Here is an 11,942-nt window from a genome sequence, read left to right on the forward strand (position 1 = left end):
TAAAAAGGATAATTTTGTAGAAAATCATTAAAAAAAACAAAAGAAAACTATGCAGAGAAACACTATAGCAATCAACAATGTTTTTTTTTTTAAATTAAAAAACTAAATTCTCAATCAGTTTAATATTAAAAAAATAAAATCAATAAAAATAATTTTAAAAAATAAAAAAATAAAATAAAAAAACCATGTGGGATAACATCGTAGTAATCTACAATATTTTAAAGGAAAAAAAGTTAAAAAGAAAAATTGTTAATCAGCTCAATATTAAAAAAATAGAATTGATAAAAAATTGGAAAAAAATTTGGAAAAAAAGGAAAGTAATTTTGAAAAAAAAAATAAAAAATGAAAAAAAGGAGGAAAGTTGGAAAAATGAAAAAAATTAAAAAGTAATAAAAAAAGAAATATACCGTGAATTACTATTATAATTATAATCTATAGTGTATTGGGCATGGATAAACATCGAATCATCTACACCTTTTAGCTTATTACTAATATATTGATGTTCTGCTTCTTAAGTTCTTTATATATATATATATATATATAAACCCCACTCTAAAGCTTACTGGTGGGGAGAATTCCTTGGGAGAATTCCTTGGTGATTTAGAAATAGTTGGAGGAGATATATAAAACAATCTTTTTTATTTCAAAAACACAATTTTATATATATTTGATCTTATACTTGTCATGTACCTTAAGTTTCTTACTAAACTTTTAAAGTAGGTTGGATTAATATTTTTCACTTTACTCTTTTTCAATTCTAATCTGTTTTCAACTGGAATTGGTATCGAATTGCAACCTTCCATCATGAACTTCTCAAGAATGTCTTTAGCATAATCGTTTAAGGATACGAAAATCCCATTTTTTTTCTATATCATTTCTAGGCCAATAAAGTGTATGCCATTAAACTAATGCATGTTATCTTAAAGTCTTGTACAATGCTTTTTCTTGAAATCTATATGATAGGATTATTGCCAATGAAAATCATCAAAATATAAGTAAACAAATAGTATGATTACATCAGCTTTTTTCTTCATATACATTATATGTTCATATGAATGATTTGCAAATCCATTTTCTTGAAAATACCTGTCAATTCTGGTATTTCAAGCATGCAGAGCTTGCTTCAAGTTGTAAAAGACTTTTTTCACCTTATATACTTTGCTTTTATTATTGGCTTTAACGTATCTAAGTGGTTGTTCAACAAAAATCTTTTTTTTTTTTAAGAAAGCCATTCAGAAATGTTGATTTCACATTAAGTTGATAGATCTTCTATTTAAATTATGTTATTTGTGAGATCATTAGTCTGATTGTTTCTAACCAGGTTACATGAGCAAATAATTCTCCATAGTCAATGTCTTCTATCTACTTGTAGCCTTTTGCCACTAATTTTACTTTGTAACTTTGTACTTTTTTTTGTATTTTTTTTTATAAACTCATTTAACACCAATTGCTTTTTTGCTTTTTGGTAAATTAATCAGCTTTCGGGTGTTATTTTTCTTAATGACTTGTATTTCTTCATTTATTGTTTCTATTCATTTTTTTCTATAACAGCTTTATTAAGGCTAAATGGATCACTATCTACAAAAAAACAAAATAGATTTGTAGTTTTAGTCACTTCATGGACATCATACAAATCTTTCAAGTCTCTCATCCTTCTTGGTTTTCTGATAAGGATGCTGATGATGATGATGATGATTCTAATGTTGGTGTGTTTCTCATGTTAAATACCGTGAATCTGTATACTGGAGTTTGTGGCCTATTTGCTGGTACTATTAGACATTCTATAAGTACTAACCCATTTAAACTCTAATTGATTCTTATTCTATTATCGAGTTTATCTTCTTTAAAGATAACATTTCTATTTACACTGACCTTCTTTATGATGTGATTATATAGATCATATCACATCCTATTATTACAACATTCAATAAAGATGTATTTCTTGTTTTTATTATCAAGTTTGATCTTTCTTGCATTTGAGATCTTTGCATAGATCACGCAACCAAAGACTTAGAGATAAGTTACATTTGGTTTAAGACTATTCCATACTTCTTGTGGAGTGATAACTTGCAAACTTTTAATTTGACAGTAATTTAATAGATACATTGCATATAATATAATTTTAACCCAATATTGTTTGGATAACTTCTTTACTTTGAGTAGATTACTATATCAAGTACAGTTCAATTTTTTTTCTTAGTAACACTATTTAACTACCTTGTATAGGCTAGTATTGTTTAATACTTGATGCTTGGTTGTTTATAAAAAATTTCAAAGTCATCTAATATATATTCTTTACCTTGATTGGAACCTAAGGTTTTGATTTTTAGCCATTTTGCTTTCAAACAATTGCTTCAAACTCTTTAAAGCAATTTAACACCTGGCATATTTTTTGTTTTGGACTTATGACTGTCTTTTTTATTTTTTATTTTGTTCTTAATGGTAGATTAATACAAAATAAGATCTATCATCTTTGGTTTACTGCATTGCTATTTGGAAATATCCAAATACATTAATATTTATTGTGATTTGTGAGTGTGCCTGGTATGGCTTTTATTTTGACCATTGATTTTATATTTGATTTAGCTAATCTATTATATATTTTTATATTTTGTACCACCACTCTAGAAACTCCTACTTAACCTGTCAATTTTTTATGTAAATTTTGAAAATAATATTTTATAAGAGAATTTTCAAACAACTTTAATAGAAAAAAATTAAAAAAATGAAACTTGGAATTAAATATTTATCATTGGTGTGGTGTAGCAAGAATATTCTTTAGAGGAGTCTAATTAACCGGAAAAAAATAAATTGTTAAGTATAAACCAATTCATAATTATGATAATTGTAAACCAATTCATATCAACAATTTAATGTATGTAGAAAATTAATCTAAATCATTAAATCATCAATTATAAACCACGTAACAATTTAATTTATGTGTATAAGGAATAATCAAATATGATATAAAAAATAGAAAATGAAACAATTTACTATATGTGTGTACAAAGAATTAGCGCATATAAAAAAATAGAAAATGAATTAAAGTGAAATATATTGAACTATATCAGTGAAGGATAAAAAACTGAGAAGACGAGATAAATTAATTACATCTAAAAGTGAAATAAGATATTATAACTTGGGGAGTGATCATATATATATATATCCGTTTTAATGCTCCTCTCTCACGTTTACAGCCTCTATAATTATCGCGAAAATAGCTAGAGTTGTTGTTAGAGGAGGAGTTCTGCCACACTGATACGAGAACAGGAGTGACGGATTCAAGGGGCCGATGGTCAAGGTCAATGATAGGAGAGTACTGTCCTTGTGAAGAAATTCATGAGTTAACGACAAACTTCGCAACTCATTGATTGAAACAGGTTCAACTCTTGTCGATAAAGTAGTGATAATATCCTTAAACTCAGCACTCAAACCTTTAAATTATAAAGGTTGAAATCAGTCTTGGACAAGGGCCGGCCAAAACAGTTGCATCTTGTTGTGGAAAGTTCTTGGAAATCCATAGGAAGGGTCATAATTCAAGTATTAGATGGTAACGCGAGTGCATTCTCAAACATCTTCCATGTATTGCTGGATTTGGTTCGGGAAGAGAGGAGTTCTCAAGAAAAACAAAAGACCAAGGAACGGTTTGGACCAATCTGTAGGGCCAAGTAATCCTTGTCCTTGTCGAAAAAAGTTTCATCTATGTTTTCCTGCAAATGTCTGAATTTGTGAGCTTTGGGGAGATAAAGTGATGAGCACTTGAAAGAGGGAGAAAGGCTGTTGATTGACGAAACATCGGCTGCTGTATGGAATTTGAAAGAAAAGGCATTGGATTTGGAGCAGTCATGGCAATCGGGCCGACAGCAGCAATAGCAGCAGTTGGAAAAGAAGTCATCAGGTTTGTTGCAGCAGCAACAGTAGAGGAGGAAGAACTTGATGATGATGATGAGTTTTGAGTTTCTGTTGTTGCTGTTAGGATTAATGCTCTGATACAAGTTAAAGGAGGCTATAGACATGTTGAGATATAAACTAGAAGCCAATATGTTTTAGGGCTCCAAGCAGCGCTTTATATGTGTTTATATTTAGGGTTCACAAGAGAAGTTTTGACAGTGTATTTTTTTCTGGATCTGTCTTTGTTCCAAGTCGGGCTTTGAATTTTTATTTTAATTCAAATAATTATTTCATTTATTTTATAATTCTTGGATTTGAACGATGAAAATGAAAGTTAATGAAAAATGAACAAGGAGATAGAAACTTGTTCGTTAGCACATTTCAATGGAGAAAATGTATAACTAATTTCAAAAAATTTTGAATTTTTATTTTTATTAAAAATCTTGTTCTATTTATTTTTTATTTTATAAAATCGAAAAATAAAAAAAAATATCAAAAATTATATATATAAAAAGAACAAGTTGTTGGATGCTGACCACACTCCATAAAACAAAATGGCTTATGTTTGTTATTTTGAATTTATAGATTTATTCTCTAGAGATCATTAGTTTAAGTCCTACAAATCTCATGGCTACTCAAGATATATATAATCGTTAAATTCAAAACCTCTAAAATTAGTTAAGGTGCATATAAACTGACTAGATTTATATAAAACACTTATATTTATAAAAAAAATATTTATATTTGGGTTAAAAATTATAGTCAATGAAAGGGTTTGATTATGGTGAGTTTTGCTATAAATATGGTTGAAAAAACAAATCAATGTTGTTTATATTTTTAGTGAGTTTCATGTGTTTTTAAATTGATAAGTGTTTTATAAAAGTTTTTATAGTGTTTTATATATTTTTTTTCACATGCAATATAAATAGCATGTTTACAAAAACAACGTATTTAATTTATAAAATCATAATGTTTTAAAACGAATTTATACCATAACTTGTGAACTTTACCACTGCATATATTTGTCCTTCATGAGACGTCTCGCTTTTCCTTCAAGGAAACATCCCAATTATTATTTATTTCTCTTCACGAGTATGATCAATTAGCCTATAAAAGGGGTCGATCGCACCGCGCGATTTGAGCAGCAGATCGTGCGAGACTGCGAGTCTCTCAAATTAAAACAAGGAAAATGAAAGCGCCAAGTCGCGGGCGCGTTCAATAAAAGTTACAGACCGAAGATTCATCGGCTGTTTCCATACCCCAACCTGAAGATTTCGATGAGAAGTGTTTTTCGGTGCAGTTATATCTATAAATTGGGGGACGGTGCTCGATTTCCAATCATCCCAAGCCCGGTGGTAGTAGAAGCATAGCTTTCTAAGGCTGCGTTTCATGCGTGTGAAGATCGTGGTTTTTTAAAGGTAGATAAGAAGAACCAGTCGGAGCTATATACAATGGATCAGTGCACCAGGAATGCATTCGCTGAAGAAAGATCGACTGTGAACAAGGCTCAGGTATATATGTGATTTTTTTTATTTTTTTTTAATTTTACCCAAGGTCAATGTTGCTTTGGATGAAAGAAGGGGTCCTGGATAAGTCTTGAAGCCCAGAATGTGCTCGACCCTTTCTCTAGCCCGTACATGCATGAAGTTCTTTGACTTCTCAATCGATCTTAGATCGGAGAAATGATTAGATATATGGAAGATTATACTCTATTTTTCGCATAAAAATATATATGAAACCAGTTATAAAAGAAATTGTTCGTGAATCCAAACCTTTATGAAAGAGAATACACCTTCAGGTTTATTAAATATATCTCCTAGCTAGTGTAGGAATGCATAACCCAAGCACTTAACCTGTAAATAAAATTTAAAGAAATATATATTTAGAAGCCCTGGATAGTGGGAGATGGTTGCCAGGGTGTTTCTAAAATCTCCTAGAAGGCATTCCTAACACGACGTACGCCGCCCTTCTCGAGAATGTTATGTGGTGATAAATTTGATACGTATAATTGCTGTGGACTTCACATTGATTTTATATGCATGTTTGCGATGAGAGTGTATAATGTTTTTTAGAATTGTTTTTTATTTTAAAATATATTAAAAAAATTTCTAGGATTTTTACATATTTGATTTGATATGTTTTTTTTAATAAAATTTATTAAGTATTTTTTTTCTAACATGTAATACAAGCCCATCATTATAGTTTTTTAATTTTAATTAGAAGAAATAAATAATGAGATTTGAATTCATTCATTAATTCCTAATACAAAGATGAAAAAAGGATGAAGTTTAATTAATGATTTTATATTATTCTTTCGAACTACTGATCCATGCCTTTTATAGTTCACATGATTCACCATTAATTTAACTTACATACAAATCAATTTTCTCTGAATTAATTATAATTGTTCTGAAGTTGAAGTTCATTTTATAATTCAAATACGTGTTCTTAATTTACAAAAATCTTTACATCAATCATATTTCTGTAGAAATACATTTCTAAATTACAAAGTTCCATCATTGTTCATTAAAAAAGAAAAACAATCACATTAACTACCGTACGTTATTCCTATCTTCTTCTAGCTAGCTTCTTCTCCCTTGTCTTTTGAGCTTGTGGGAGTCCTGCAATTACTTTAATTCATTTATTTATTGGTCGATCAAACTTCTCCAGCCGTCCATGTCCTGTTTTTAGATTCTTTTCCTCTTATCTCTTCAGTGTGTGAGGAACTCTAAACAGGCATTTTATTGTCATTGCCTAGGCTTTTTTATTTATTTTTTAATTTCTCATGGCATGTATAATGTTTAGTGGATGGTGATCGCTCGCACACTAATATGGACTCTTTACATTTTCTTTCTTATACGAATCTCTTTATCTATTTTGACGGAAAGAAATGCTTTTTAAAGGAGAGTTAATCCGGTGTGGCCACAAAAAAAAGTAATGTCGATTATCGGTGCAATCTCTGTCTATGCTGACAACCAAAGTCTGGAATGTATTATTAAAAGTTCAACTTTCTTTTTAACTTCATTTGTATTTAGTTCTTACCTTCTTTTTTTCTTGGCGTGCAGAAAAGGAAAAGAACTGGCAAAATACAAGCAAACATGAGAAGATTAAAAGCAAAGATGGCAGAGATTGGTGAACAACAAAAACGTATTAAAAAGGGGCAAACGGAAATCAGAGAGAAGTTTGAAGAGATTGAACTTGAATGCGATCAACTGAGAAAAGAAACGTTGCTTATATCACAACAGGCTGCGTGCAATCAACAACGCCTGGATCTAATGCTCATGGTCGTGAAAGCTCGAGAGGACGATAATTTGCCTGAAGCTGACAGACTTATTCAACGTCTTCGGGGTTAGTTTCGCCTGACTCTCCTTAACCTTCTTTCTTTCTCTATGGCTCTTATGTTTTCTAATTTTAATTCTTTCATTAGAACATTACTTATCTCTTTTTATCTGAATAAAAGAAACTCTATAGCTAACAAGTTTGGAGTTCAAGAACTGCCAGTCATTTTATTTCCAGAAAAACAGAAGAATTTAAGTTCAAGCTTGATGATTAACTTTGATCGTTTGTTTTTACTTTATAATTTTCAGAGAAGGCATGATGAAGCAAACATGGAAAAAGTTATGAATATGTTCAGATGCAAGGGATGAATCAATGAGAAGAACAAATAATAAAGGTCTCGCACTCGATTTCAATTCCAGTACCAGAGGTTAAGCGTGTATTTGATATTGTGATAACTATTGTAATTGTGATTTGAAAAATATTATTTTATAAAATAATTATGATTGGAAAAATATTATTTTATAAAAAATATTTTTAGTTGAAATTGGTTTGAAAAAATATTTGTTTGGTTAAAACTGTGATTGAAATTAAGGTTAAATAAAAAATAGTTTAATATATTTGGTTATAAGAATGCTTTCTAAATTGAGGGTATAAAATAATTAAAAAAGACATCTATTAATATTAATTGTTTTTAATTTAAATATTATAAATTTAACTATTGCTATTATATTATGAAATGAATAATACTTAATATGAAATATTTTTTATTGTTTCATTAAACTATCTACAATTTTATTTGTTTCGTAAGTGCACAATAACATCAGGTACAATATCATCATGAACAAAATTAGAATTATAATCAAATTTTATAAATGTTACATTATCAATGATTTTTTTCTAATTTATATAGTATTATTAAATAATGTTAAACATTAATTTTTCAAATAAAACATAATTAAAAATAAAAATAACATAATTTTTTTAATTGGATTGGAATCAATATTAGACCAGACCCGGTCTAATCAAAACAATGGAAAGTATCTTTACTATTCATGTGAATAGTGAAAACATCCTTTCCTGTTCACATGAACAATAAAGATTAAAACTCTTTACTATCCACGTGTTAAAGTAGCTTGGAGTTGCTTTCAGCAGCACACATATTCACTTGTAAATTCTGATAAATCTCATTAATAATAAAAAATAATTTATTATTTACTAAACAATTAACACTTGTAGTGGTACCTAAACATGGAAGCTACCTCGTAACGTAGCCAAAACTCTCTTTCATAAAACAAAAATTGCTTGTGTTCTGGCTATCAATGGAAACAATAGACTTTCGTAAAATAAAATAAATAATTTTTTGACTTCCATGCTTGATTGTCATTGAGTAATGCGGTACCCTACTGTTAAGGTGAGGCAGCTAGCATTATAGAATCGTCCTTTTTGAGTCTCTTAATTAGGTCTAGATAAGTCAGGATTTGTACTTTGATTGGATGGATCTAAAAGGTGATCTTGTTCTTAAAAAAAAAAAAAGAGAGTTTATAATCATTCAATATATATAAAAAGGTTTATAATCATTCTATTAATATTCTCTTGAGTCTTGATTATTTATTGTTAAAAAAAAATTTTATTTTAAAAAGCTGTAAAAAATTATAAAGAGTTAATTCCAAAAAAAACTTAGAAAGCTTGTTAAACTTCTTCCATAAGTTAGACAACACATTTACTAGGAGAAAATAACTTTTTCATGGTCTATGGATTAGGTTAAAACACTAACTTTTTCATTATTTAGCTTTAAAGTATATAATTTAATTAGTCAGATTTTGTATTTGTTTTTTAAAAATTATCAGTTTGAGTCTCACAAATCTCAGAAGTCGGAGTCATTAAAAGATTATATAATCGTTAATTTCAGAGCCTGTGAAATTAATCAAGATACATTCAAGTTAATCCGAACTTTCACGTTAATAAAAAAACAAAATCATTTATAATCTACACCTAAAGCAAGGTTAGGGTTAAAGCCCAAACATGAGCCATGTGGGGGCACAAGTTTAAACTTAATGGCCATTTTACTTAAAACCTTAGCCCAATAAAAGGCTGGCGTATTTATTTTAGATCTAACATTAGTTGATCTTGACGTCTACTCATCAAAAGTAGATCTTGATGTGATACCTAAGGCTAAGACATCTTAAGTGGATGTTTTAACTCGTTCTTTTGTGTTTGTTATTATGCGCGTGGATCAACTCCAGTACCAGATGTTTGCAGCCTCACCAAAACTGAAGTTAACCTAAGGGAATGGGTTTGCAGTCTCATCATGCTGCACCAAACAGTGGAATTTACATTGAAATCACTTATAATTTATAATAATTCTTATTATAGTGTCAAACAATACAATTCAAAGTAAAAGTACTCAAGATTCATAATAATTTCCACTACAATAAAATATTGATATTTTCTAGTTATAGTTAATTCTAACTTTTCACATTTCTAATAGATAAACCACTTGAAAAAACCTTTTTTTCTTTCATATATTGTATAGAACTATTAGAGTGTTATGGTTTTTCCGAAACATATTAGATTGATTTTTAATTTATCCATAATTTGTTTAAGCGGCTTCCGGGGTTCTATACATATTCCAAGGCACGATTTTATTGCTTGGTTGGCCATCTTAAAATTAAGACTCTCTCTACTAGGGATATTGGAGAAGAATATTGTTCGTTTTCATTCCATGTTTGTCTGAAGATGAAGAAGAGAATCACATTTTCTTTGTATTCTCTGCTAATCAGAGAAGAAGACAATCACATTTTCTTTGTATTCTCTGCTAATCAGAGGATCCAATACAGTTTGTTGCAGCTATGCAAAGTGGACTGACAGATTTTGTATCCTCACTGAGGATCTTGTTGGAGCAGGATGGTATGTAAGAATTAAGTCGCTCCTTACGCAAGCGAAAACCATTGATTCATCAAAAGAAAAGGCTCAACAGTGTGTCAGGTTTCAAGAAAATGCTTTCTTCTTTCCCACCGTAAAAAGAACTGCCCATGGATTGAGTGGAGGTAACATCTGATCAAATCTGGGTGGCTTTTCTTCTCGATTGATAAGGATGGGATTTATTATAATCCTTTTATTATCTTGATATATAAATGCCCGCTGATTTCACAGACGCTGTTTTTAGCCTTACCTCGCTAGTCTTGCGCTATTAGTTTTCACTACCTAAATTGCCCACTTGTCATTGCTGGTGGGATAATTTTTTCTAGCAAAAACAATTAAATATATAAAGTTTTTTAACATGATTTTGGATATAAATATAAATATATTTATATATATAATTAAATAAAAAAAATACTAGATTAACTTAGGCTAAACCCACTAACTATAGGACAATGATTTTACTCTACCTATAGTTTTGATTTAGTGAGTTTATAGGTTGTCATACTTGATTTGTTTTAACTGATGCATTCCTGGCATTTTTCTACTAGTTTGGTGATCGTGCGCCCACAGGATCCATCGATCATGATGCTCTTGCAGACTCAAGATAGTCGCACCATTTGGCAGGATGCAGTTGCAGCAGCTAGCAAAAACCAACTTAAATGGACCGTGTCATTCAAGTTGTCGGTGACCAAGTGTCAGTTCTTCTTCACTTGCCGTCCGGGGTGAACAATGTTTATTAAAAAAGATTATATGGTTTTTTAATATTTGTATAATGTTCTTAGGGCAAAACCTATAGATAGGAAATTATTGTCGACCATGAACACGTCAACCTAAGTTATTAGAGCAGACTTTCTCAATCAAAAACCATCCTCCCTCATGAGCAGATCTTTCATGACCTTCAGCCATGATATTAAAAAAAAATAAAAAAATAATCAATTAAAGAGCTTAGTTCTTGAATTTAAAAATCAATTAAAGAGCTTAGTTCTTGAATTTAATGTTCACGAGATAGAATCTCCTTAGCTGAAAACTAACATCCTTTACCACGAATATGTTCTCCTCTACTACATCAACTGATGTAATCAGGAGAAAAAAAATAAAAAATTAAAAAAAACTATATATAGCTATGAAGAGACACTATAATATTTAAATTTTATTTATCAATCTCACATTTTTTAAAAAGCTATGGCAACTCTTTATATGAAAAAAACTAGACAACTCTAGTAATGTTGGATTAAAAAAATAAAATAGAAAAAAATATCCCCTTTAAATATATACAAAAACTAGAAAGTCTAATAATATATATCAAATAAAAAATTAATTTAATTAAAATTAAAATTCCTATACAAAAAATAAATAAAAAATAACTAGGAAAAATTTTAATTTTTTCAAAAAGGTCACACATAAAAAATGAGCGGAATTTAATAAAAATACCATATAATTCATAATTCGAGATATAAAATTAGAAAATGAAAACTTTTTAGCGTATGTTAATAGAAAAATCTATAATTTTTTAGATTATTTTTATTTAGGACAGTTTAATTTAATGTTTTCTCCTTAAAGTACTGATTTTACTTTGTTGCTTTTAAAGAGATGTGTTTTTACTTCCTCCTCTGTAAAATCTTATGTTTACTTCGGAATACCTGCACAATATACAAAGTGGAGGAGTGTTTGGAATTGGCAGGGTCGTCCAGAGCGCGTAAAAGAGTTTTTGTGGCTAGCTAGCTTTGCATGGGAAGTTACTTACTAATGAGCAACGCACAGGTTCATCTAGGGATGATTCTTATGGCTTTTGCGGTGCTACTGTGGAGTCTGTTTGCATGTTTTAAGGGACTGTCCGGTTCTATGGTGTG

At 29.6% G+C, this 11,942-nt stretch overlaps 1 protein-coding gene across 4 annotated transcripts; it reads left to right on the plus strand.

Moving 5' to 3' along the window:
• The first annotated feature begins 4,968 nt into the window (after positions 1-4,968).
• LOC105128190 (uncharacterized) lies at positions 4,969-7,647 on the plus strand. 4 transcript variants are annotated; one of them, XM_011029750.1, is made up of 3 exons: positions 4,969-5,402; positions 6,957-7,239; positions 7,479-7,552. In XM_011029750.1, the coding sequence occupies exons 1-3, from the start codon at positions 5,343-5,345 to the stop codon at positions 7,487-7,489; spliced, it is 354 nt and encodes a 117-aa protein (XP_011028052.1). In that variant the 5' UTR covers positions 4,969-5,342; the 3' UTR covers positions 7,490-7,552. The 4 variants fall into 4 exon arrangements, 2 of the variants coding, with proteins under 2 accessions (XP_011028052.1, XP_011028051.1); XM_011029749.1 differs by lacking the exon at positions 4,969-5,402 and adding an exon at positions 6,783-6,876 and having other exon boundaries at positions 7,481-7,647; XR_842806.1 differs by lacking the exon at positions 4,969-5,402 and adding an exon at positions 6,813-6,871.
• The last annotated feature ends 4,295 nt before the right edge of the window (positions 7,648-11,942 follow it).

The sequence above is a fragment of the Populus euphratica genome, unplaced genomic scaffold, assembly GCF_000495115.2.
Source record: "Populus euphratica unplaced genomic scaffold, PopEup_1.0 scaffold49.1, whole genome shotgun sequence".
Classification (NCBI taxonomy): domain Eukaryota; kingdom Viridiplantae; phylum Streptophyta; class Magnoliopsida; order Malpighiales; family Salicaceae; genus Populus; species Populus euphratica.

Coding starts and splice junctions, on each gene's coding strand:
- LOC105128190 (XM_011029749.1), top strand. CDS start 6,829: ATGTCGATTATCGGTGCAATCTCTGTCTATGCTGACAACCAAAGTCTG. Junction 6,877..6,956: donor ATGCTGACAACCAAAGTCTG/GAATGTATTATT, acceptor CTTGGCGTGCAG/AAAAGGAAAAGAACTGGCAA. Junction 7,240..7,480: donor ACTTATTCAACGTCTTCGGG/GTTAGTTTCGCC, acceptor TAATTTTCAGAG/AAGGCATGATGAAGCAAACA.